This window comes from Stegastes partitus, unplaced genomic scaffold, assembly GCF_000690725.1.
Source record: "Stegastes partitus isolate 25-593 unplaced genomic scaffold, Stegastes_partitus-1.0.2 Scaffold394, whole genome shotgun sequence".
Classification (NCBI taxonomy): Eukaryota; Metazoa; Chordata; class Actinopteri; family Pomacentridae; genus Stegastes; species Stegastes partitus.
This window is the reverse complement of record NW_007578125.1, coordinates 251,192-278,277: the sequence shown is the minus strand read 5'-3', so window position 1 is coordinate 278,277 and position 27,086 is coordinate 251,192. Positions and strand designations below refer to the sequence as shown.

The 27,086-nt window shown below is 40.3% G+C and overlaps 1 protein-coding gene across 1 annotated transcript in view; it reads right to left on the bottom strand.

Moving 5' to 3' along the window:
• The window catches only part of mbpb (myelin basic protein b), a 51,878-nt gene extending 25,119 nt beyond the window's left edge, over window positions 1-26,759 (bottom strand). The window contains exons 1-2 of the mRNA XM_008285285.1: window positions 26,497-26,759; window positions 9,116-9,174 (exon numbers count right to left, since the gene is read on the bottom strand). Of these exons, the coding sequence (XP_008283507.1) occupies window positions 9,116-9,160 (45 nt within the window). The 5' untranslated portion in view covers window positions 9,161-9,174; window positions 26,497-26,759. The remainder of the gene's footprint in view (window positions 1-9,115; window positions 9,175-26,496) is intronic.
• Window positions 26,760-27,086: the final 327 nt, after the last annotated feature.

Below are 27,086 nucleotides of genomic sequence, written 5' to 3'. Positions count from 1 at the left end.
AACACCTGCTTAGAGCAAAGCGAAGGGAAATATTTCAAGAGAAGCTCCCTAAGGAGGAGAAGATTAATTACATTCATGATTGGAGACAAGGATTTTCCCTAAGTTTTGCTATTAAAAATCCAATAGCAAACTAATGTGTGAATGTGACAACAATCAAACACACTTTGAATTTAGAAACTGCTGGTTAGCCGATTCTATGTTCTCCCTGTGCCTGCACATTAAGCCTGCCGCTTTATTAGTGATTCTAAATCGGCTGTGCAATCAACTAACAACCTGTCTGCGGTGTAAACCACCTCTTGTTTAACGAAAGCTGGGACAGGATGCAACACCCTGCAATCCACTTAGAGAATACAGCAAGTATACATGATAGATGGATGGAATAATTAGACATGATAGAAATCAAACAAAAAGTAAAACTGCTTGGGTTAATACGGTTTTTATATTTTGTGTATTTTGCTCCACTTCATCAAAATATTTTCAAGTTTTTGTCTTATCTTTGTAAGCTGAAGTAAAAGTGAAGACCTGCTGTCTGCTTGTTTTTTGCATGTCTAAAATGTCCAAATTTGCACTGTGATTAATATGGTAACATATGTGATGATAAACAAGATGAAAACAGAGGTGGACGCCAAAAAAAAAAAAAGCAAGGTAGCGAAAGCAAATCAGTGAAAGAAGACCAGCTAATCGTGGCTTTTTGTGCATCACAAAGCTTGCATTATCACTGTTTTCCTACAGTCTGGCTCATTTACAATATTTTCTTAACCATTAATGCACTCAGCCCTCAACCTTTGTTGGGACTCTGTAAATGCAAATCCACCCACATAGATGTTGTCGCTGCGCTTTTAGTGTAGTGTAAAAAATTAGCAGTCCAAACAACAGATTCACATTCCAAGCACTGAGTCACTGGTGCTTGGATGGTTCTTGAACTAATATCATTGGTCTGAGGAGACTGATGGACCTGAATCGACACGAACTGGGCTTTTAAATTTGAAAAAACAAAACAACAAAAACAAAAACAAAAAAAAACAATTACATTAAGTGAACAGTAAAGATAGGGGCAGCATTTTACCCGCAAGCACCTCAGATTTTAGGTCATACATGAAAACCCGGCCCTCATTATTACAAAATGGCATGGTAGGATGAAATAAAAGAAGAGATATGTTGGCAACTCTTCCAAAGTGAACCTGAGCAACAGCTTGATGCAGTCTCTGCTGCCGGCGTGACTTCACACCTACTCGCAACTGGTGGCTTATTAAATATAACTCTCATGGAGCAGAGCTACACAGAGCTTAGGGATGCAGACGGCGAAGCATCAGCTGACCACGTGACACGCAAAAGCAGATCAGGACAGCGGGTCGGTTGGGGTGGCACTTGCAAATTATTCATGCTTTCTTGAGAAGAGTCTGCTCTTCTGTGTCTGGTGACCTTTTTAATTTGCTAAAGGCACTATATTTCTTGGAATTATATTAAAAACGATTGTCCAGCCATACTTTAGCAACTGTGACTACGCATGGCAAGCCTGTCAAGCTGCGGTTTCTCTCATCTGGCATTTAAAAAAGGTTTTGAGAGTGGTGTTTTTTTTTTTCCTTTTCTAAAGCTTTCCACACTTAAAAACACAGGAGCTAATGTTTAAAAAGAGGATTAAACTCGTGACTGTTTAATCTAAGCTGCCGTCATGAGAGTAGAAGGTAACAGCAGTGGTTGTGTTGGCCTCTTTGTTTAGTAGCAACTTTAGGATCAGTCTTTACAGTTTTACATTAGGTCACATGTAAATGTAAAAAAGTCAGAGGTGGGCAATGTTTTGAACTGACTGATAGTATTAACATTTATTTGCTAGTTTAAGATAAGATAAGATAAGCTGCTGCAACAAGCTGCCACTAGCGCGGCGCCATTTTGGAAAATTATTTATTAAATCAGCAATTTCTGCAAGAAATAAGCAGCCTGATTTGTTTATCTCAGTGTAAAATAAGCCATTTACTTTTAGTAATCTAGCTTTATTTTTGCATAGTTTGATATATTAATGACAGTAGGAATGTGTAGTTAGTTGAATTAAGAGTTAAATATTGGTACCCTCACTTGTCAGCACCAGAAATATGTTTGGTTAAACTAATCATTAACATTTATAAATATACGCTAACTGCATTTCCAACATCTTACACAGCCATCCACCACTTGCAGAGGCTTTTTAAAAGTTTTTTATTAGTTTTAGTTAGTCTAAATTTAAGTTTCAGTTGTATCGACAGGGAAACCAGCTGCAATGAACATCCCTACTTGACAGCTGTAGCAACAATAACAAAGTTGTTGTTTTTTTTTTCTTCAAATTATATTACTGAAATAAATGACAGCTACTGCTCGTGAGCATGTTTGCTTGTCTGATGGCAAACTCGGCCATAGTGGCTGCCGCTCCAGGTCCACTCAGCCCTCTGATCTTTATTTGCTGCTCTGGAACTGATGGGGTTCAGTGTTCCGGATCACTCCCTACATTTTAACAGCGAGAGGAAAAGGGGAGTGTAGTGATTTGGACACCTTTCAGGGTTTTCAAATCAAAGAAGTCCAAATTCCTTCTCCTGTCTGGGCTTCGGTGACACCTGTGCCCCTCAGTATGTCATGCTGTCCACTCCTCAGAGGTGGAAGACAAATGGAGCAGTCACATTCCATTTTATCTTTTTCACGACGATGTAAAAAGACACAGTGTAGCTTTACAAAAGGCAAGCTTTGTACTGCAATAAAGTTTGCCAATTGCCAAGAGGACAATACGATATCTCATTTAGATCTTGTATACAGCTACAAGAAAGTGATTGATTTTATTTAATGAAGACCAAAGAGCATTAAGACAATAATATTGCGTGGGACTATAATTAAAGTGCCTCAAACGCTCATTTTTGGGGGTTTTTTTTGTTGTTTTTTGGCAAAGCAAAAGGTGAAAGAAGCAAACATTATCATATTTTAAAGATTCAACTGTTTGAGTGAGATAAGTGAAATACAATATTTACATACTGAATGGGGTACAGACTTTACTAACTTAAAAGTTTCTGCTTTTGCCGTTAGTATTCTGGGTACAATCCTGCCTTGGGGAATGGAATAGTGTAGCTATGATGCAGATGTGACTATCTCTTAGGTCAAATCTAACCCAGAGGAAGAGAAAATATAGGAACAGGCTTTCTGAACTGCTCACAAAACATAGGGCGCTCTAATAGGTTCAGCTGATAGTTCCTGAAGGCTTGTGGTCTAGTAGCTGAGCCTCAAGCTCCCTCATCTGGAGACTTGAATCTTCAGTTCAGTAGTTTCTGTAATGGGACTGTATTGCAATCAGGCACAAAGTAGCACATAGGAGACGGGCTGGTGAAGTAACATCTTATTATGTAGCTAAACTGAAACCTAATTTATGGTTTTAAGCGGTAGAACTGCCCATGGAAGAAGAACAAGTTTAAGCCATTTTCCACAAGATTTAATTAGTGAGATAGGGATAATTAGAGTTTAAAGTACTTGTTACTTTAAGTCTTATGTGTTACAACCAAGTCTGTGAATTCCTTCCTTGGTGTTTAGTATTTTTGGTAATAATGTTCCTGATTAGGCACAGATACACTGATTATTCTTGGAATTTGACACATTTACAGGTGATCCAGGCATTATTTGGGAATCTTCCTAACTGCAGAAGCATTCAAATTGGATTTTTCCAAGCACAGCTGAAAGAGGATCAACATGAAAATGAAGTAAAAACATTCAACCTGCCTTCACTCAACATACAACAGTTAAAATTATATGGCATTTTGTTGGTTACAATACCCACAAATACAATGTAGCACAGACAACAAGCATTGCTTCCAAAGCCCAAAAGCACATCTTAAACTAGCTTCCAGTACTTAACGTAGTAACAGTATATGTAAGAAAACAGAAACAGCACATTCACAACGAGTCGATCCACTGCTCCAATCAGATCTAAGGCTACCATCTCTGCTCTGCTCTTCATTTCATCTGATCCCTCCAGCAGCCAGCTGTCGATGTTGGACTGTAACAGTGTGGGCAGTGCAACAGTGCAGAACATAAGGTTTCCCAGCACAACATTGCATTGCGACAAGATAATCAATAATATGCACTTCACCTATCTGTGCTTGTAATGTGGTGGCTGATTAGAGTATATTTCTCAGTTATTCATGGATGCACTTTACTACTTACTAAATGCATCTAATCTAATTCTCCATCATGGAATTATTACCTACTATTAAGGTGAATGGCATGCCACCAATTTTCCTCCTGTTAGTGATTTTTCCTACATTTCCCCAAATAGCTTGCAACACCGTCTGAGAAAGTGAAGTGGAGCCAGAAAGAGTCACTTTTCCATGTTTTTCAAGTCAAGTTCAGAAAAAGCTGTTTGCCTCAAACTCAAAACATATTGCATTGCATTGTGGTTCTGTTTTTGCTACGATGGTTTCTCTCTGATTGCTTAGCATCAGTAGAAAGTGATAAATCCAATTAAAAAAAGCACTGGGACCTTGAAGCCACATAGTGATGTTTACTGATGAGAAAAATCGATTCTTCTCTGTGTAGCTGACAAAAACATAAGGTGTTACATAGTCTACGGTTGAAAGGTTGAGTCACAAACAACACAGTGGATTCAGAAATGCAATGTTAGTTTAAATAGTGGCTGCGTATTATTTCTAACATTTTGCTTGGATACTACACAATTCAAAACCACTGAACTGCAGAATCAGACAGGGTAACTGAATATCTTTCTGCTGTTGTTTTTTTTTCATTTAAGATTTTCTAGGCTTTGCACACGGTGATGACTAAATCTGGCAAAATCTAACCATACAATGATCTGTGCCTCTGTCTGTCATACAGAGTGCATCTAAATTGACTATTATAATGGAGGAGCAGGGATAAAGGATTGAAGATATGCTGCAGACTTGAATTTAAATCCATCAGGACTTCATCTAAATCTTATCACGAGCACTGAGCAGCAGAGACCCTTCTGAGAAAACTATGTGTGTTCCAACACTGACAAAAGCGCAACACGGGGGTAGCAGGAGCGGTGCTACTATCCCATATTATCAAGTAGGAATTATCTCCGCAAAATATCAGCCGCATGAACATTTGAAAGCGAAACATTTTGTCAGAGCCGCTGCCGAGGTGTGACAATGGAGCTATGGGTACAGCTCCTGCTTCCTGAAATCACAAGGGATTAGGAAAGTGATCACGACTCTGCCAGTAGCATCTAAACACAACCTGCCTCACTCGGTCACACTTTGTTCCTGTTTGACTGTCACTATGACGACTGGCTCTTTTGCCAGACCTTGACTTTTTTGTCATGATAATCGAGCCAAAAAAAAACGTGCAACATGCCGCCCCGACACCTCTCCCACCGGCTTCATACTCGACAAATTGACCCACTTCTCTCGCGTCTGCTCTTCTATCCAGAGTGTGTTTTGCAGGCTAGGAAACAAATCATGTGCGGTCTGATCCATCAGGCCTCCTGCTGATTTGGGCTGCCGACATGATTGCTCGGCCCATTACAGGCAGCAGCTAGACAGTGGTCGTAAGCCAGATCACACAGATAGACTGCAGGTTTACGCTGACTGCTCATAGCCTCAGATGTTGACACTGAAGAGTGTGTTTTGTCCTCATTACTTTGTTTCTCTTGGTTCTCCTTAGTCACACTCTGGGGTTAGGTCCTCTCATAACACGCTTGCTTCTTTAAATATGACTGCAGCCTCAGCCATCATATTGGCAGAAACTCATTATATCTGCTGTCATTTTGAAAACCTGCGACAAAAAGAACCTAAACAAGGCCGGGGTTAATTGCATGATGTCTTTAAATTACAGTCCTGTCCCCAATTTAAGCCTGATCCTCCTCCACACCTGGCATTCAGCAGCAGCGTCTCACCTGTACTTTCTGCATTCACCAAGCAAAAAGATGAGTTACAAAAAAAACCTCCTTCATGCATTTGTTCTAGTTAATTACAGGCCTATCAGAAGCACAACTATTCCATCAGCATGAGCCCGGAGGCACCTTTGCTTCCTCAGCAATTAAAAAAAGCCTATTTTGAGGTACTTGATAACATTGTTTGTTCGAAAGAAATGAGAGGAAAATTGCACATAATCTCCCACTAGATCCTTGGATTTGTTTCACGTTGGATCATGCGTTCTGTTTGGACTGTAGCGCTGCTGTGAAGAGTTTATTTTTCTCAACTTTGGACTTCAAATTCACTGATACATCCCGATGCTTTCAAATGCAGTAATTGGCTGTTTTAACAGCCCACTTGCTGACCCTTAACAGTGGCAGACGTGCTCCTCCACTCAGCGTGATGTCTCCGCTTCTGACTGTAATCCAATTTATTGTTTTAAGCATAGCACCGGACTCCACAACTATACAAGAGGCAAGTGTAAGGAAAAGAAAAAAGAACTAGGCTTTTGTTCAGATATTCGGAGCTGCAAAAAACTGCCCATTTTGAACTAGATGGACTTTCAGGGCAATAAACAGGCGGCCGACCTGAGCTCTCCTGGTCACTGGGCCAAAGCTAATGGTTAAATGAGATGTGTACATGGAGAGGGTTCAGAGTCTTCTATTTACTCTACTCCAGTTCAAATGGGTTCTCTCGTGGAGCACTGTTGTGGTTTTCGAGAGGTTATGATAGGGCGACGCAAAAGAGCCACGGGGACGCGTAGTGCTTTGGATGTTGCCATGGCAATGTGGCTCAATCAAGAGTGAGATGCCGTCAGCTTTGTGTAAAATGCAGTATGCCGAATATTATCTCTGAGACATTTTCAGCAATATAGTCTATTTGGCAGCGCATTAAAAAGCTGACTACTCAAAGATTGTCAGTGTGTGGAACGTTTCCCATTAAGAGCCTTCATTTATTGCACTGTGCAAGAGAAAATGTCTTAATTTAAGCACCTAAGTGGTTTTAAATGTCTTGCCGTATTTACAGCGATGAAGAACATTAGTCTGTATTGCGGTATGGTGACACTTAAAAGTCAAAATAATGGACAGTAAAAACGTTTTTAAAAAAAGACCTCATCTCCACCTTACCCTTCTCTAAACCCCACAAGACAAATGCTAAATAAAGTAATGAGTCAGTGTGTTGCTCACAGATTACCGCTTCTCAATACATTAGTGAGACGAGTACTTGGGCTGTCCCCTAAAAGCAGATGTGTTGAATCATCTGCCAAAGACCAATCAGTCAACTGAGATTCATTGAGCAGCCTTTTTTATTTTTTTTTGTCAGCATACTACAAAGTGACAGAAGAAACAGATAGAAGCTCATGAAAATGTATGAGGGTAGTATTCTAATGAGGCAGCGGTGTGAAGGCTCACGCATACTCACAAATGTATTCAGATGTAGACAGGTGCATTGGAGGGAAACTTTTTTCTGTTCATGTCTTGTGGGATTCTAGGAAATCTTCTACAACATGTTTTGTATCCATCTTCTACTATTTCTATTCTACTTTAAGATCCACCATTACGGCGACATTTTTTTAAATATTTACTGTCATTGTGGAAGAGATGATTTCATGAACTGACTTCAGCTTCATTGTTTTATAAGGTGCATACTGATGTGCAGTAGTTTTGATGATGTGCTGTGACTTCTAATTGGCTAAATCTATAAAGCCTGTGGAAATGATCAGCTGACGGCTTGTAGCCCCTGGTTGGCCTCAGCTGATGGCGTGGTGGCTGTATTTTTCTGACATGTTCAAGAGGCTGAAACACAATTTCAGGAAGGTTTATTGCAAGTAAAAGGGCAGTGCAGAGAAGTTGAAACTGAAGGTGGAGTGGTTAACTGTAAGCATGTCCCAGAAGAAGTCCAAAGTGTGGTGGCATTTCAGATTTCTGAAGGACAACTTAAACTCTATAAGCAAGCACAACTCAGAGGAGTCATGGGTCTCTTGGTGGCCTCTGTCACTCAACTTCACTCAGTGATTTCCATTTCACTAATTTTGTGGCCTCCAGCATGAACTGGCTGCACCTGCTTTGAATCAGGTAAGGGTGGTGAATACTTAATCATTTATTTTACATTTTTAATTAATTGACATTACTTTGTAGAAATCTGTATTCACTTTAGCGTTATAGTCTCTTTTTTTTTTTGTAAATTCTTGTCCAAAAAGCTAAATTAAATTTAACCAGAATTCAAGGTTGAAAAGCTGTCAAAGAGACAGACATCCAAGAAACAAGGCTGCACTATCAAACATGGCAAACCACTTAAAACAAGTCATTTGGAGTCAGCTAATTCAGAGCAGGCAAGCAGGCAATGCTGCAATTTCCAAGTGTTTCATGTGTTTGTTTGTTTACAGATTGCTTTGTATGTTATTACTTAAAAAAAGGTTTTAAGAGTTGGATTAAAACAGAAAGACGCGCAATAACTGCTTCATCCATATGGTAGCCAATATGCAATATGACAGCATTACAAAAAAGCAGCAACTCTAATCTTGCACCCTAAGCAGGTGTTTTTTATTTATTTTCAAATGCTCAAAAACATATTCCCTTGACTCGTTTGTATTTGCTAATGTGATCAAAATCATCAGTGATACTCATACCAATGGATATTCTGATTACCAGATAGTCTATATGAAAAGAAGGAATGAACAGTGAGATATAATGTTTCGCTGACAGAATTGGAGTCAGGTACAGCCCTAATGAGTATATTGAAAAGAGTTGCCTGTGGCAGTGTGATTATTACAAAAACTGGATTTGTGATATGAGCACTGGAGGTGAGAGAGTAATTCAAATTCACCTGAAATTCAAATCACCTGTGAACATTAAAAAAAGAATAAAAAGTTCTCTGCATAGGCTTTACTTTTTAGAAACCCTACCTGTGATGAATGTACAACACATGTTTAACCTTTGCACAGTCTTAAACCAGATTTTCTCAAGAGATTCAAGAGTGTGACTGAAAGTTCAGGGGCGGTAATAAATCAGCATGAAGGAGCCTGGTGGTTGGCCTGCAATAGAGTCCAAAGTCCGGTTGATAAAAGCCGGCGCTCACATTGATAAGCATACAAAAAATTTCAAACACATGCTTTGCTCTCACGTCACGATTGTCAGAATGCTTACACAGGCACACACATTTTAGCATATAAACATTAAAACCCATTTGCATAAAAAAAGACATTTAAAACTCACCATGTAGTCTGTGGGTGATTCTCTCTTTCCTAGATGCTGTCCCATGCTTCTAACAGAGACTGGAAGAAACACAAAGCATTAGTTTACACACCAGGAGACACTCTAAACAGTATATTATTTGAAGATGACAAGTCCACCTTATCTCTGCAAGACTGGATCGCTCCTGATCGTAACTGCAGCATCGCACACAGCAGTAGAAACACTGGGATATTCCCTTGTCTTTTTGAGCTCTTTTGTGCTGAATGATGGCAGTGAAAATTGGAACGTATATTAAAAATCCTATAGCTGTACTATTTCTGACGTCGAACACTGCTATCACATTCCTTGATAATGGAGCACCATTGCTCTCCATCAGTCTCCCCACTGTGGTGTCCGTGCAGGTCTCCACACCCACAGATCTCCCTTATGGATGCTGTGGTTAGTGGGGACTGATGGTTGCCCTTGCAAGATGGGCTTTGCAAGTCTAAAAACATCCACGGCTTTGTGTTCCCCATCACCTCTACTCAGGTGACACATTCCAAAAGCCTGTTTTGAGACCAGATGGACTTGATGTTGGGGTGTGTGCGGAGGCAACTACTGGGTCCAATGATAGCGAGACTCCTTTTATGCTTGTCTTTATTAAACAATCCGTCACTATAAATGATCTATTTATGCTTTCACACCTGAACCATGAGCTGCAAACAAATGTTTAGATGAATCTAAATCGGCATCATCAGCATCACAAGGACTCAAGCTAAGATGTTCCAGTGTATTGTTACAGCACACAGGGTTTCACACATATCTCTGAATTGTCTTGGCTTTACTATTTTTTTAAAAACAAAAGTGGCATCTAGTGCCATAACAACAGAGTGGGAGAGTTACTCGAAGTACCTAATTCTCACTTAGGAATTATCAAGGTTCATGCCCACAAGCACAACAAGAACACTTGTAATTCAGTTGACTTTTCTGATATAACAGAGAAAACACTGCACCAACGCTGTGTTTCATTCGAGCTGGTTCACCTTCATCACTCTCGCATGCCCACAGAATCAGTCATGCCCCTGCTTCAAATGCACGGTCTATGTAAGCAGCCATGCTGTGGATTCTGGTAGCTCCACATCGGTCTAGACGACTTTATGCGAATCACTGGCGTCTTGCGTAACTAGCCACCTCTGAACCATTGTGGGTTTAAAATGAAGACAGACGTAGCAATGGCATGACCTATTTCACGCCTCAAATGTTTTCAGAAATACATTTTGGGGAACTATTTAGGAGAAAACTTCCAATTCGTTTGTCATGCTGATACGGTTTGTAATCTGGGAGCAGACAGACCCAGAGTAAAAGCATCCATCCAATCAGATGAAGCCAGTGCTCAGGTGCTTGTACGAGGGTGTGGTCAGCATGTTTTCTTTGTTGTCTAATGGCGCGTCTATCAAGCATCTGATGCCGAAAAGTGGTGTAACCTCTGTGGACACGCACCATTAGCCTACACACCCTCCCTGTTTGTGTTGTTGTCTTCTGTGTCTTCATCCATTTATTGCGATATTCTATGTAGAGGATCTGTTTTGTCCTGCTGTGTTACTGCTGCAGCGTAAAACACAGCCTGTCGCCAATTAGTAGCCACTTTATTAGTGCCACCTTTGAATCTGATTCAGTTCTCCGCAGCATATCGCTTTCTAAAAAATGAACATAGGCTTATTATTTTGTTCCGGAGTGCCTCAAATTAGACGCATCCTTGCCATTATCTGCAGCTCTGCCATCTGAAAGTACTCTGGTCATGGGGGAAAAAAAAGAAGCAATTGTTGCTTTATCCCAACAAAATGCTGCTTAATTGCCAGCTTTCATAATCCTCATTATTATACACATCCATTACCATAGCTTAGTTAATTGTGCAGCACTTAAAGGTGAGACTGTGACATTTATTCCTGTGTCACAACATCTATGCTTTCAACAGCTGTACATGCAACAGCTGCAGAAAGCAGACAGCAGAGTGAGTGACTATAGCGAATATGCTGCCATGAAGAGCACCAACGTGTCCTAAAAGGTAAACTCCCCTAAACGGAAGGAGAGCAGCGTAAGGAAGGATCCATTCTGTCTGTCTAGAGAAAGTGAGAAATGTTTGCAAAGTTCAGAACTCACAAACAACATCACACCAACTAAAACACAGGGAATTTTTTTACCAGATGGCTTGAATAACTCTATTTGAAAAGAATCAATCCTCCTAGAATGCAGAAGTTTTTATTGGATGCAGGTTACAGTAGAAGCTAGCTGAGTGGCTGTGCTCAGAGGAGCCTCTAGTCTCCCAACCCATTTTCTGTTGTGAGATCAAAAGTTACTCTGAAGATTTAAATAAGGCACAAGATTTACCCACCTTAAAACTATTTGATTTTACCTACATGGCCTGTTTTTATAAGAGTGAAACACACTTCAGTGCTGCTTTATATTCATTGCTAAATCAGGATTGTGATTCATATGACATTAATTTTGCAGCCCTACAATTCGAATCCATTTCTGCAACCAAATCTTCCTCGTCAGTCCTTCTCTCCTGTTTCTCACTCATTTTGCTGCCCATCATGCAGATATGGAATCTGCATGTCAGCAAACTGCATCTTGGAAATAATTTTCCTAAAAAAAACACTGTATATCCAAGAACCCATTATCAGAGTTGTGTCATGTGGTTCAGTTAAATCTGCGTAACTTAACATTGCACTTCCTGTGAACATTAGATATCGCATTGTCAATGCTGAAACGCTGTCTGGTGCAGCCCCACCGAGAACTACGCACTCGTGTAAATGGAAGAAATTAAACCCACTGACTGAAGCAAATACAAGCTGCCACTTCTGTCACTTACACATTTAAATGTCAAGCGAGAAAAGAAAGGCAAAACAAAATCAAAGAGCTGAATATCGAATCAAACTAAATTTCAGCCTGCACCCACCACGCAAGTAAAAACATCCTGTTTCCTGTCAAGGACCATTGTCCTCCACTTCTAGCTAATCATGGCTTACATTTTGGCATTTAAGATGGTTCTACAGCTACCAGAAAAGGCTTTCATCATCTTTGACACCTGGACTGTCACCCTCATTTGTCCATGATAGATTCTAGTTTTAAAGTTATTCATGCAACAATACAGTTAAAAATGTTTGGTAATTTGGTTTCTGGATGGTCTACTGACAGTCCAGACTTCTGACATTATGACTGGATTCACAGGCAAGAAAACACCACATATGAAAGCCAACTATATGTTTGTTTGTTTTTGTTTTTTAAACATCATTAATTCAAGAATGCAGTACATGTCAACTTGGTTATTTCAATTTCGAATGCACCGAACCTCTCACGTTCCCAGGTCAGTCGGTTGCAGGGATTAAAAAAATATGTTAATAAAGCCTTTAAATAATGACAAAACAAAATAATGGAATTTATATAATTTCACAGTTGAATTGTATGTTGGCACAAGTACAAATGAAAAAACACCTTGTTGTCTTTATGCAATGGTCGAGCCAGGTTAATTAAATGTGGGCCTCCTGTATGCCTGCAGTAAACAAAGATTATCTACTGACAGATGTTTTTACATCCATTTTCCTCAGAACAGGGAGTGCAGAGAAGTTCACTACAAGCAGCAGCTTCTCGGGAAGAAACAAGTGCAATTAAAATGCAATCATCTTGCAAAGTTCACCGTCTTGCATCATTATTGAGCATTGTGGCTCAAGGTAAGCAACTTGGCACCCAGTGGAACGCAATTTGCAAAGACATGCTAAAAGGCCATTTTTAACCATTAGAAACCCATCAAGGAACTGAAAAGTGAAATTGTTTGACTGTTTTTTTCTGAAAATCAGTCTCGTTATGAAATTATGTGCCGCTTCCTCTCCAAAGAAAAGCGCAGTAAAAACATAAGTTTGTTAGTGGGGGGAAATGTAGCTGTCTTGACTAACATTCAGCTAAAAATAATATATATGAGCACCAGAAAAAGTTGTAACCACACATGATAACTCTGCAAAGATACAACACTAAACATCAGCAAACAGATGCAAATTCGCTGGGGAACACAAATTAGGAACAATTTTCTTAATCGGTAATCATTAATTGAAAATGTATTAATCAATACAGCAAAAAAGAACTACAATGCATTAAATAGCTGCCCACAAAACTAATATTCTGGCAAACTGTCACGTAGGAACTTCTCATGGTGGCACTTGACCAGGTAAACTCCCACAATGCTTTCTGCTTGTCAACATGGAACTGGAACCAGGTACAACAGCTAATATGCAATATATTTTATGTTTTTATGATTATAATCAGTTAAATTATTGAGGGCAATTAATTCACTAGCATCCCTAAAACTGACAAACACAGCAACCGCACTCCTTGGGAGCTGTGTTTTTGGCTACCTTGGTGTTAACCCTCATCCAAGTCCTGGTTTGGCCTTCACCTGCTCCTTGGGCGTACTATCTGGCTCTTGGGAAGCTAAATTCACCATCTTTGGCACCATCTACCAACATCATGATACACTCTGTGCCTTTCTTTTTGTTAAAAAAAAAAACACTTTCTGATAAAAATTAAATGTTAAAGGATTCCGTGAGCTCCTTTAAATGACAGTATCAGTGAATCTGCTGTTCTATGCGAGCTGGTGTTTTCAGCAGCTGGACTGGACCATACAGAGAATAAATAGTGTCCTCCACACCCCAGTCATGCTGCTAATGTATACCTGACAAAAACCCGTGGACGTAGTGCTATTTGTTTAAGTATTGGAGCACACCTTTAACGTATGTATGCCTGTACAGTCAAGCTGTGACCTGTTTCTATGCTTATATAACCACAGCTCCAACGGTGGAACGTTAACAGACATTAGTCAGCTTTTACTGATCAAGAGATCAAATGTTAGACTGAATTTATAAAAAGTTGCAACTCATTTATTTATGAAAAGAACCAGTTAATACTCCCTTTTCAAGGATTATGTCCACATTTTCTCACATCTTAGAGCCCAATGAAGCCACCAGACTTTAGACCAGAAAAAAAATGTAAAGATATTTTTTTGCCTTTTCATCATGACTAGTTAATGTGTAGACTAGAGAAAAAACAGAACTTAATTCACTGTGCCACTTTAGCGATAACTGAATATTCTAGGGCTTGAAGAAAGATCTATGAATTTCAAATGGATAAAGTGAATTGCAAATATTCTCTTTCCTGATTTTAAGAAAAAAGTAGCATTGGTCTAATGTGCTGTAGCACCACGCCTACTCTAAAACCAGGTCCACTTAAGAGTTTTGTTGGACTTTGATGCAACTTATTTCATATTTAGCTGCTAACAATTTTTCCAATTTCTTCTAAAAAATCTGTCTCCTTTTACTTTTTAACCAACGACTGATTGATTGCACGTACAAAACAGCCAATTAAAGAAATTTCTTGAAATCTACACCATAGGTCACGGGCCATAAAACCTTCATAATGAGCTGAAAGATGCTAAAAGACTGCAGAGATGAGAGGAGCTGCAAGGTCTGCTAGTTATTTTCTGTGCGTTCATCACTGCGAGCAACCTCTCTCATGCTACACTTCCCATTTGACGCTCTGGTAACACAAAAAGCAAATTAATGCAGATTTAAATACGCTTTTTTTTTCCCCCCTACAAGCTTGACCTCAAACTTTTTGCTTCAACTGCTGCACTTGAAGGTCTTTAGGCAGCTTAAACAAGCAGAATCAATTGAACTTGTCAAGAAGCAAATGAACCAAAAGCAGCTACAGCATTGACTCTAGTAAGCCTTTCTGGAGTGTGTCAGCACGTTATATAGAAGAAGATGAAGCCAAATCACATCACACATTTGCATGAGAAATAATCTATATCACAGTTGCAGTTTTCTGAATATAACGCGACCCTAGTTTACTTCTGTTTTCCTCATGGAAGCGGCTTTTTATAGCATATTTTTATGTAATCGCACACATCCGCAGACAACCTTTTCTCTACGTGACCTACATGATGCAGCCAGTCATTACAGTTTTAAAGCTGGTGACTTTAAGAACTCAATTAGCATTAACATAACGTACTGCTTGCCAAGGGCTTAAAGTTGCATTGCTCTGTAGGGAAACGCTGGTATTAAAACCTCACTACTTTCTTTTATAGAACAAAGACCAAAAAATAAAAAAAGTCACAAAAAGCATCAACAAGTAGTTCCAAAAAATATGTTTGAAAAATCCCTGCTGACGAAACAAGAAGGACAAGTGGCTCTATATCATGTCGTTTAATGTGAGGGCTCAGATGTTTGCTGGATGTGGTGAGATGTTGGGATTCTGTGCGGCTAAATTGGAGGCCTCACAGACTGTTTCCCTCTCAAACGTTACACAATCCAAGCTGAGATCCTGCAAGGACTTGCAAGAAAAGACCGTTGCATAACTGTGTGTGAGAGAGGGAGAGGTAGAGAGGGAGAACATGGGGTGGGGTGTAATCCAAGGCTGCAATTACAACTATGCATCAGTACTTCTTGGGAAAAAAAAAAACACAAACTGGTCTTTTGTTTTTCCTCACACATCCCACTGTAATTTCAAAAGAGAGTGGAAAGTGCGAGAAAAAGCCAAATCCAATCGCTCCTTCTCACACATTATAACCCTGCAAAGATATGATACTAACCATGAGCTAACAGACGAATATTCACTCGGAATGCAAAATTAAAAACATTTTCTTAACAGTCAGGGAGGGCATCTGTGTGCACAGTAATGAGCGGAAAGGAAGCCTGACTTCCAACCCTGTTGGTTTCAGTCTTATCAGTAAAAAACAGTTTAATCAATACCAAAAAAAATTAACGTGACATATACAGTCGTCCTCAAATGTATTTACACCCTTCCATTAAAGAAAAGGCAAAATTCACAATAGTCATTCAAAAAATTAGAAATTGAAAAAAGTAATGATAAATAAAAATGTGCTAAATTATACTTTAGTGAAATCAGACATTGCTTTTGAATTGTGGTTTGAAAAGAGTAATTTAAAAAAATTAAAAATTAAAACTGTCCTGAACAAATTCGAGCACTTTGCTGACGAGCAGTGGGCCAAAATCAAACCACCTGTCAACAGGTGCAGAAGTCTGACTGAGAGTTACAGAAAACACTTGATTGCAGTGATTGTCTCAAAGGGTTGTTCAAAAAAATATTAGTTTACGGGTCCCATCATGCTCATTGGCTTGTTTTTTTTTGTTTGTTTTTGAACCACAATTCAAAAACAATGTCATGATTTTCATTCAATTTTTATTCATTGCTACTTTTGTCAATTTTAACTTATTTCAGTGACAGCTGTTTTCTTCCTTCTTTTATGGGAGAGTATGAATACATTTGAGGACGACTGTAGCTGCCCACAAAACAAAAGCTCTGACAGGCAGGTGGCACTTTACTACAAAAGCTACAAATAAAAAAGACCGGAAAGAGTAATTTAAAAAAAAAAAAGACATGAAAGTGCAAGAAAAGGCCAAATCCAATCGCTCCTTCTCACACATTTTAACCCTGCAAAGATACAGCAAAATGTTTCTTCACCGATAATTGTCAGCCTTATCAATCAAAAACTGCTTAATCAAACACTAACTATAATGCGATATATATCTGCCCACAAAACAAAAGCTCTGACTGGCAGGCATTAAGCATCACATAAGAACTTCTCATGGTGGCACTTTACTACAAAAGCTACAAATAAGAAGAAACAGGAAAGTGCAATAAAAAAGCAAATCCAGACAAATCCTTCTCAGTAGAACCCACAAGTTGTAGCAAACTGACATTTGTGCCTCAGTAGATCTCTTCAGACATTTCTGTTTGCTGCTGAAATAAATCATTAAGATGGAAAAAGCTCTTGTTATAGGATGGCTACACACAGGATGGCACCTGGAAGAATCCATTACCACTTGAAGCGGAGACTACAGCACATATGAGCAATTACATCTGTCTGAGCTGTCCATTACCTGCAGCTATTTCAGATCGTCCTCATGAGCTGATAATGTTTATACCTGGCTTCAGTGTAAAAAAAAAAGAAGAAAGAAAGCAAAAAAGAAGTGTTGATATCTATATAAACATCTACCATATTGTGTATGCTTGCAGCACATACCCAGATGCTCCAGACATATTTTCTGTTCTCTGTGACTATCCCAGGTATCAGGCTTCAATCCGAATGATGGATAGTCACGAAAAGATTCAATTTTCAGAGGGTGCTTTTACATTTTGCGGAAAAAATAGCGATATGTAACCACAGAGTTGTCAGCCGGACACGTAGTGGAACTGTACCTGCAATGACAATCTTTTTTGGGGCCAGGTGTTGTGAATACAGTTCACTTCAGGAGTCAGGGCTCACTTGGTTACACTGGTGGGCCTAACGTTTTCAATTAGGTGCAAGAGCACACCCAAACTTTTTCGTACATTTTAAAGAGTTAATCTTTTTTTACCACACACATTAGTCATTTCTTTATGTAATGGAATCTAATGGGAATAATGGTGCAGATAAATGTTCTGTAAATGTAACCTTTCTTCTTCATAAGGGATAATCAGGAAAAGGGAGCTCTTCCATTTCCTCTATTATAAGCGCTGCTATCGCTCTCATGGCAGAGATTTCATTTTAAGTATTTCAATATGGAGAACTGATGCTTCCTCCCATGATTTGGCTGCACTTTTTGCAATAAATGTATTTTAAAGTGTTGGCTTTTGTATCACATCTCAATGCTTCTTATACAAATTTACTTGTGGTGGTGGGAGGCATAGCATGACAGGCGTGCATGCAGAGACTCGTGTGGTTTAGAAAGGAAAGAGTCTAACCAGGTTGATTTCTGAAGCTACAATTTACTGATCTTCCCTACATGCCTCACATTTATTGGTAGATGCTTGGAAGTGGCTGAGCACAAACAAGCCTCCAGTCTCCATTCAGTTGCTGCGGCACAGCAGCTCGGACGGACGTGTGACTAAAAACTTGTTTAAAAAGAGTGAAATAAGGCGTTCTAATGTAAGATTTACCTCTGCTGAATCCTGGCTGGGCTGTCGACATAAAAAAAATGTTTAGTTGCACCTTTTTGGTCACATGTGAGACCAAAATGGTAGCAGTATGGAGCCCCTATTCAAGTACTTAATTAACCTATAAAAAATACTTTTTGTGCATGAGAATAAAGGTTGTACAGCTGTGTATTTTATTGGTTGTACAGAATATTACCTTACTGCAACATAAATCTTCCTATGAGGCTCCAAGGAGCTTTTTATGACAGCGACTGAAGAGAAAACGGACCGCTCTCCAGCAACCATAGCAATAAAACCCTATGAATATTCACATATATGAACAGTAAGCTGCACCACAGCAACGCTTGCGCGCATGTTTGCGCTTTCATTTTGAGAAACAATCAGGAACAAAGCCACTACAGTTTTGTGCAAGAGGATTTCACAGCATTTTTTTTTGTTCTGTCTGAATGAGACTTCCTCAAAAAAAGGGCCAGAGACTTTTATGGAACAATGACTCAGAAAAAATGGATGCGAGAAGCCTAGTAAACAACGTGGTGCTTTTTTTTTCTCCTCCTTCTGTGAAGCCCGTCAGTAGATTAAAGTGTGCTCACCCAATTTTCCCACAAATGTACACAAGGGGGAAAATGGGAATCTTTTGGAAAGGTGAACTTCATGGTGGTGAGATTTTTGTGTTGTTGAGGGAGCAGTAGAGATTTAAGAGGTCAGCGCCTCCACTAATACAGAGGTCATTAAAATGCTTAGATTGAGGCATAAAAACAGTGTGGACAGAGAGAGTTGTACCATATTAGCATAGATTCATAAATCCCGACTGGTTATCAACCCACAGATTTATTGAAGTTCATAAAAAGGTCAGTTTCATGTGGCCTCTGGTTGTTCAAAACGCATCTCTCAAGATCTGTTCAACTATCATGCAAGAGATTTTACTTATAAGGAATGACTCCATTGACTTTTCAGTCACTGGGTGGCTGGTATATTCCTCCATCAGTATAGGCATAATAGGTAAATTAAGGGCAGGGAAAAGTAACCAAAAAATGGAAACCGCTATGTTTAATAAAAAATTTTTAAAAAAAACTGCAGCTATAACTAGTTTACATGAGTATAAAAAGACACAATAGTGCATCATTGTTCCAACTGCTGACAGGCAGGAAATAAATTATTCTAAAGAATGAAAGGAAATAAACTCCAGTGGTTTGAATCGTCCAAAAATATTTTTGAGAATGTTTTAGAAAAGTCAAAGGAGCACGGCTATTTACATAAATATAAAAAATATGTCGATAAAATCCCAAAAAGCATCGGAGCAAGAAGCATCCAGGCGGTAGGCATTCAAACGCTGCTCTCTACAGATATCATGGTGGGCAGTAGCAAGCTAAAGCTTCATTTTTTACTTCTGAACATATTTTGAATCAATTTCACCACTAGTGGTGCTTTGTTACTGACTAAGCATCCCCCAAAGAAATAGATTTGCTGCTTTGGGTGACCTTGTCTTTATTATTTTAAAGCAAGCTTCTAAAAACTTCCCTGTACAGACAGGCATTTGCAAAGCATCACATTTGTTTTCTGATGATCCATTATTGCACTTTTTATGGTTATATTATCTTTACTAGTGTTCTACTGTCATTTTCTAATGCTGTAAAGCACGGTGTGACTCCTGTCTTTGAAAAAGCTTAATTTCTAAAATATAAATAACATGCTTTTTTCCCCCCATACACCTGAGTTAAACTTGTCTTAACCAGAGGCTATAAAATGACTGCTAAATTAACCAGGGGACCTGATTTTTCTATGTTGAGAAACTGAAACAGACACTCTGCTAAAAAAAAGGTGCGCAAAAATGGCATACACAAACAGTAATATGACCATTTGCAATTTCCTGGGGTGTCAAATGCTTTTACCGTTTCTTGCTGAACAGCAGGGTGCACTGACATCCCAGATCCTTATCGTCTCTGGCAGCCAGAGTCACTGAGCTCCAGCACAAAACTCCCTTGAAAACCAAAGACTGCTGCCTCTACGTTTCTGTTCACGCACAGAACAAACTATAATGTGATAAATAGAAGTTTTAGAACAAAGTTTTTTGTTTGTTTGTTTTCATGTTGGAGAGAACTAGGCAAGTTATGCAATGCAAAATTAATTACCTACTTCACTGACAAAAGTTAGGGGACATGAGCAGTAGTTTCTGTGCCTCCCGTCACATTTGTCCTCACAGTGGGCTTATATTTTACCGCAATATGAAGTCCCGCAACTCTATGGAGGAAGCACAACCATGGCAAGACATAGAGAGAACTCATAAGTGCATTCTGTGCAGTATAACACAGTTATAATGTCATAAATCATAACAGAAGAATAAAAAAATGAATTTGCTTATTTGCTTCACAAAAAATGAAAATAACCTAGAATCATTTTTCCAAGTGACCAACCTTTGTTAGCCATTCTGAAAAAGAATTATGACTCTATATACTAGATATTTTACTCCTTACATTTTGAGTTTGTTTCCGTACTCTCATACCGTCTCCTACCTGCTCTGTGCAAACTCAGCCTGGAGTTCAGCAAAAAAGTCCCAGAATTTATGTCATGTTACTGTTGGTCACAGCTGAGTCACTAAAGGCCTCCCAGTTTGGCTGAGAAGTGCAACATTTTAGTTTTTATACAGAAACTGGTGATATCAAACTGTTTATTCTAAGTATTTTTTAAATGAGATGTGCATAATTAAGTAATTTTGATTAAATATCACAGTTTTAAGCTTGGACTTCCTTCACTTTACTGACACATGACAGATGAACAGTTCAAGGACTGTGGGAAAGATTGTTTCTTTCTGTTTTTGCCTTTTCTGAGTCTAATAAATTATGTAATTTGGGCAACATTTTCCGAGACAAAATGCTTTCCAAACCCTCTGGCATGTTTCGAGGTTGGGAGGGTTAACTGGCACAGCTGGCTGCATGCTTCCTCCCTGCTGCAGCTTTTATGCATCCTCTCAGTAACGTGCGCTCCGTGTCCATGTTACATCTCTCTGACTCGTTTCACTCTCCCCACTGAATCACTCTGAGTAGACAAACACCTAGAGTGCACACATAAAGGCACACAACCCTTCTGTGCAGCCATCCCCATTGGGCCAAGCCCTCACACACGACACACAAACCCATGAGTAAGAATCACACAAGAGCTACACAAGTGATGTACTTACCTAGCTCCTGTAACCACTGCATGCATATTTGATTTGATAAAAAGCCTGTGTGGCATATTACCGCACAGCATGCTGACGAATCCACTTTTCTGTCTGGAACACGTGTGCGTCAGTCTGCCGTTGCTTGGTTCCTTTGTTTCACTTTAGGTTTGCTGTTGTGCACGCGAGACAACAGCTTCTTTTAACCCTCCAGCTGCCCTCAGTGACTGCACTGCTCTGCTGCGAGAGTCAATTACGTAATGAATACCGAGCATGTGTGTGCAGGGCAGGGGAGGGAGCGCTGTGCGGAGAAATCCTTCGTTACACTCTCGCCTATCTACCAGTGCAAGTGCTCGGCTCTTGACAAGAGATCTGGGGTCAAAGGTCAACATCTGTCCCTGAGGGAGGGCATCTGTGTGCACAGTAATGAGTGAAAAGGAAGCCAGACTTCCAGCCCGGTTGGTCTCAGTGTCCTCACTTCCTTTCTCGCTCTTCTTTCAACCTGAACTTATTTTGTTGGACTAGTATGCTTAAAAGCTGCCATGTCGTCCTAATAACTGAATAAGCAACTGGCTGTAAGAAAGGAAGAATATTACAGTATGAAAAATCGCACTAGATATTAGGGCTGGACCCAAATATTCACCCCCAGTGGAAATAATACACACCCGCCACCATCGCGCAGCACCCCTGAATATTCGGGATATTCGTCATTAATTGGGACCGAATGTCCAGAGATCAAAAATTGCTATTCGGACCAGCCCTACTAGATATACAAACTGTGGGAATAAATTGGAGAACCTGGAAAACAACATAAGCCAGAACCTGTCCCAACATGCAACACTAACTGCGTTTACATGGATTTTATCTTATACAATCTGAATTATAGCTCATTCTGATTTCTTTTTCTTTTCTTTTTTAAACACCACATTTGTAACTAACTGGTCCAATCTGGCTCAAATGGCAGAATTCTTTTTTTTTTTAAATCAAATCTCATGGGGTCATGTTGACCTTTTAATAATCCATACAATATAAAAACAGCACTGTAAACCCTGAGTCCAATCATTTGTTTCTGGTTGAAATGAATATATTCTTTTGCACCCGTGATCAGTAAACTTCATGAGAAAACGTCTTTGCTTCATTCACTTGCTTGTAGTCTTTGGAAAAGGACAAGGCACCAAGTTTATTGTTACTGATGAGCTCTAAAGGTCCCTCTGTTTACAGATTGCAAAAAAATTATGTGCTGCAGAGATTTCTACTGAATGAGAGATCAGTGCAAAAAAAGGCAGAAATGCAAAAAATAGTTCCCAGGCATGTTGTGGGTCCATGTTGGTCCTTTTTGTCTACTGAATGAATTACATCCATCCATCCATCATCTATACACCGCTTAATCCTCACTACAGGCTGGAGTCTATCCCAGCTGACTCAGGGTGAAGGCAGGGGACACCCTGGACAGGTCACCAGTCTATCACAGGGCTACACTTAGAGACAGACAACCAAGCACACTCACATTCACACCTACGGACAATTTAGAATCACCAATTAACCTCAACATGTTTTTGGACTGTGGAAGGAAGCCGGAGAGAACCCACGCTGCACGGGGAGAACATGCAAACTCCACACAGAAAGATCCTGGGTGTCCTCACCGGGACGCGAACCGGGGATCTTCTAGCTGCGAGGCAACAATGCTCGCCACCGATCCACCTTGCAGCCAATGAATGAATTACATTTTCGCATTAAAGTTGGAAAAGATAATCTTCTTCTAACATATTTCAACAGCAGTGTTTGCCTGTGGGCTCCAGATGTCTGTCTCAAACATCAGTCTCTTAGCTCTCCTACAATGAGATAATACTTCCACATTAGTTAGACTGTGACACTTTAAATATTACTCTTGCAATAACCACTGTGATGCTGTTTTGCAACATGAGTATGACTGTTTGGATGCGTACACAGCTGTTCTCATTACAACCTCAATGATGCATCAGTAGGCCTCTAATAGATAATGTCAGTATGGGCGTATATGTTCTACAATATGACACTTTTTTTTCTCCCCTCCTCGAACACAATGTAGAAAAGATGCTTGGGGTTATTTCGAAATGGCACTGACATAGTACAATTTACATTTTCATTTCGCGGATGCTTTTATCCAAAGTGACGCACATCTGAAAGTAGATCAACATTCATACACCAACGGCGACAGCTATCATGCAAGATGCTGCCTGTCATTGGGAGCAACTTCGGGTTCAGTGTCTTGCCCAAGGACACTTCAACTGTGGAGGGGTGGGGGATTTTCTGCAGTACATGTAGCAGAGTATGTACATCACATAGGAGCAAGCGATGGTGCAGTCAAGCAATGACTTTAAGCACGAAAGTAGATTGCAAACTAGTTTGTGAAATACAACGATGTAATAAGAGTGAGCAATCAACCATTTTCATTTTCACACATACTTCTCAAGAATATTCGGTATCGTGATCGAAGGGATTCTCTACTGCCTAAAAATGACACCAGCCCTAAAAACCCAGCATCAGTCAGGCTCGAGTTATTGCACGTCCATTTCTGAGAGGACTGTCTTAAAATGCAAATATGGCTCTAACAACAAAACAAAACAACACTCCCAGGGGTCGGGTGCTGTGTATAGCTATTGCTCGTTAATTCAGGCATACATTTGTTTTGTTTTCTACTCACAAGCACTTCCCCTCACTCTCAAGGGTGTCCTGCTAACACAGCCTGGGGCCTCAAGCATAAACCCAACACTTGTTATAAATAGAAAAGCATCGCTATCTGATCGTTCACGCTGCAGAGTCTCGACCAGGATCTGACGGCAAAATATTAAACTCTACCATACACCGCGAGGAGCTGACACTTTGTAGGCCGTGACGCCACCGCGGATGACAAGATAAGCTGTCGGTGTAGCTCTCCGAGCTGCCTGCCGGCACCACGCCTTGGGCAAAAATGAGAAAAAAAAACATATATATATATTGCGTAGCTGCACAGGAGGTGTTTGCAGTGATAAGGTGAGGTAATGTGACTCAACCTGTCTGCCAAGTACAGGCACACACAGGACGGGAAGTGAAAAACGAGAGGAAGTTAGTGAGTCTGAGAGCCCGGAAACTGACTAACCTCAGCGTATCACCTGTAGAAGCACAGATCACAGACGTTGTGTGTGGATGCAGTGCAGACGTGCGCAGGATGCAAAACTTCACAAAGTACAAAAACATTCCGACAAAACGCCAAACCTGTCAACCGGCTGTCTGCAAAGCCACACTTGCCGGCGCGAGTGCAACGTGTTCATGAAGACAAAGGAATGCCAAAGTGAGACACGTGACGCCGTGCGCAAACCTCTCGGCATTTTCTCTCCTGGCAGAGACAATTCCTGAAATGCAAAGGAATGCATTCCTGTGGCCTTGGCGGTTCAGGTAGTCAGAGGCAAACAAGAGTTCTCTCCTAAAACTACGTGAAGGTCGAGTTCCGTCTGGCTGTGTCAATACAAACTTTGTCAATAATCCTTGAAAATACACAAAATCCGTCTGGTTTCTATGTAAACATGCGACTGACTGATGTATAAGTTTAACGGTACAACTGAAAGGATGAGCTGAGTTTTTTGTCATCTGAAGGAAGGTAGGAAAAGGTGAGGATTAAACCTACGTGTAATTCATATCAAAGCCAGAGGTTATCTCGCCCAGTGTTGCACGGCTAGAGGACATTCAGGACGACAGGCTTTAATAAATCAGTGCAGTTCAGACCTAAGCACCCAGTCATGTGTGAGGGCATTATTTATAGCCAGTGCATAGCAGCGATGGTAAATGAACATCACAGCTTTGAGCCCCAGTGTCTTGTTTTTATCTCAAAACAACTGACAAAGTGTAAAATAAAATAAAACAGAGTTGTAAGACTATCATTAGTCATTCAGCTGCTGTACATGCTGCAGCTCCTTCCATCGACACTGAGCAGCTGTTTTGCTCCTGTAGGCCTACAGAGCCTGCATGGTTTCTGAAACAGTATTTCAGTGTTTTTATGTAAAGTTGGGAAACAAGTGGAGCTTGCTGCAGACCAGTTCTGGATGCAGAGTGATGTAATACTTCATTTCCTCCAGGCTTTACATTGTATGCCTCAGTATGCTGAACACCAGCAGGCCAGTCTGCCCGCTTTGTCACAGCAAAACTGCACCGTATTTAAAGCCTATGCCATGAGAAACAAGATTACACATTTTTTGAAACATATGTTTGTTTGTTTTTGTTTTAAAAAGTGCAAACACTGATGTAACTTAGGGGAGGAAACATGCATTTGCAAAGGACTGGGCCTCTTAATGGCATAAAGTTAATACAGTTGTATGTTGTTTGAGTCATATATGTTAAGAAACAACATTTAACCAAAATATTGGATAGTGTTAAATAGGATGTAACAGTGGCATTTTCCCTCATGCAGCTCTGTGCATGCAAAACTCTATTTAAAATCTTCCAATTTAAAGGTTACACAACTTGATGCATATTATTAGGCTTCTTGCAACATGATTTACAACTGTACAAGAGTCACTTTAATCTACTGAAAAATCCGGCGCACATATGATCCATCTAACAGTTCTAGTGTTTGATATAGTTTAAACTAAGTGGCTGCTTGCCACGTTAAACCAGAGGTCCACTGCTAGCACCAACAACACACGTTTCCGGTAGCAAACAGTGTGGAGAAAATAAAAAAACCTTAAATTTGATTGAGTTAAAGTAACGCTTGGAATGCAACATATATGCCGAATTGACGAAAACAACATAAAGATTGAGAAAAAGGCTTTAGTGTCACTTAAAACAGCGTATTACGTCGCCAATGAGTAAGGAAACCCTAAATTGCTACATCTTTCTACGGTGTTTGGAGCGCGAGGGAAGGCAGCCGGGAGGGTGGTGATAGTGGTGGGGCTGGCGGAGGGGGCGACGCTGTCAAAGCACATGACAAACGCGGCGACAAAGTCTGGTGACTGATGATTTTTACAACACACTTTCTCTGTATTGTTACGATGAGAGCAGAAATCACATTCCGAGCATATTTGCTCCGCAGGTCCGCACACGGCCGTTACGCACCGTAAACAAGTCGACGTGGAAAACATGTTTACTATCTCTACACTGCGTAACCGGAGGTCGAACAAAAAAAATATGAAACGCAGTAACGCGACAGTAACGTATCCGTCGCACGTGTGTGTAACTGTGTTCACGCTGCATTGTTATTATTATTATTTCTTTTTTTTTTCTTGCATGTGTCTTTGTGGATGTTTACCAGGTTGGACTGTGCACATACCCTTGTTCTCCGGTTGGTCTGTGTCAAATGCATCCACAGCTCAGCCTTTGCACTGGATGTAACCAACTGACAGTCTTCTGGTCGGTGGTGGTCGTCCACGGCATCAACAATAACGCCCTTTTTCCCCTTTATGGTGCGTCGTTGCTGTAATCACCAAAGTGTCTCCGTTAAATTAAAAAAATTAAAAAAACACAAAAAAAAAGGGAAAAAAACGTGTCGGTGCTTCCTGATTGAGGTACAGTGGCGGTGATGTTGTTGGTGAGGGGTGGGGCGGAGTGCAGCTTTTTAGTCCGCCAAGAAATGTTGGCTACAGCAGCACGTTGGTGCACGTCTGAGCATGATTAGTGGCTCGTGGCTCCACAGTGGGGAGGGTTGGAGAAATGCGCGCAGGGTTGGAGTGATTTTCAACACGATCTCACGCTCGCAGAAAAAACGAGTCAGACGGCAGCAGGATCCTCTCAGCAGCTGAGACACGGTTGCGCAACGTTTATCAGCTTGCAAGATCAGTGCCTTGCTCAAGGGCACTCTGGCTGCAGAGGAACAGTACCTGCTCGTAAAAGTTGCTCATAAAACTGATCTCTCCCACCATA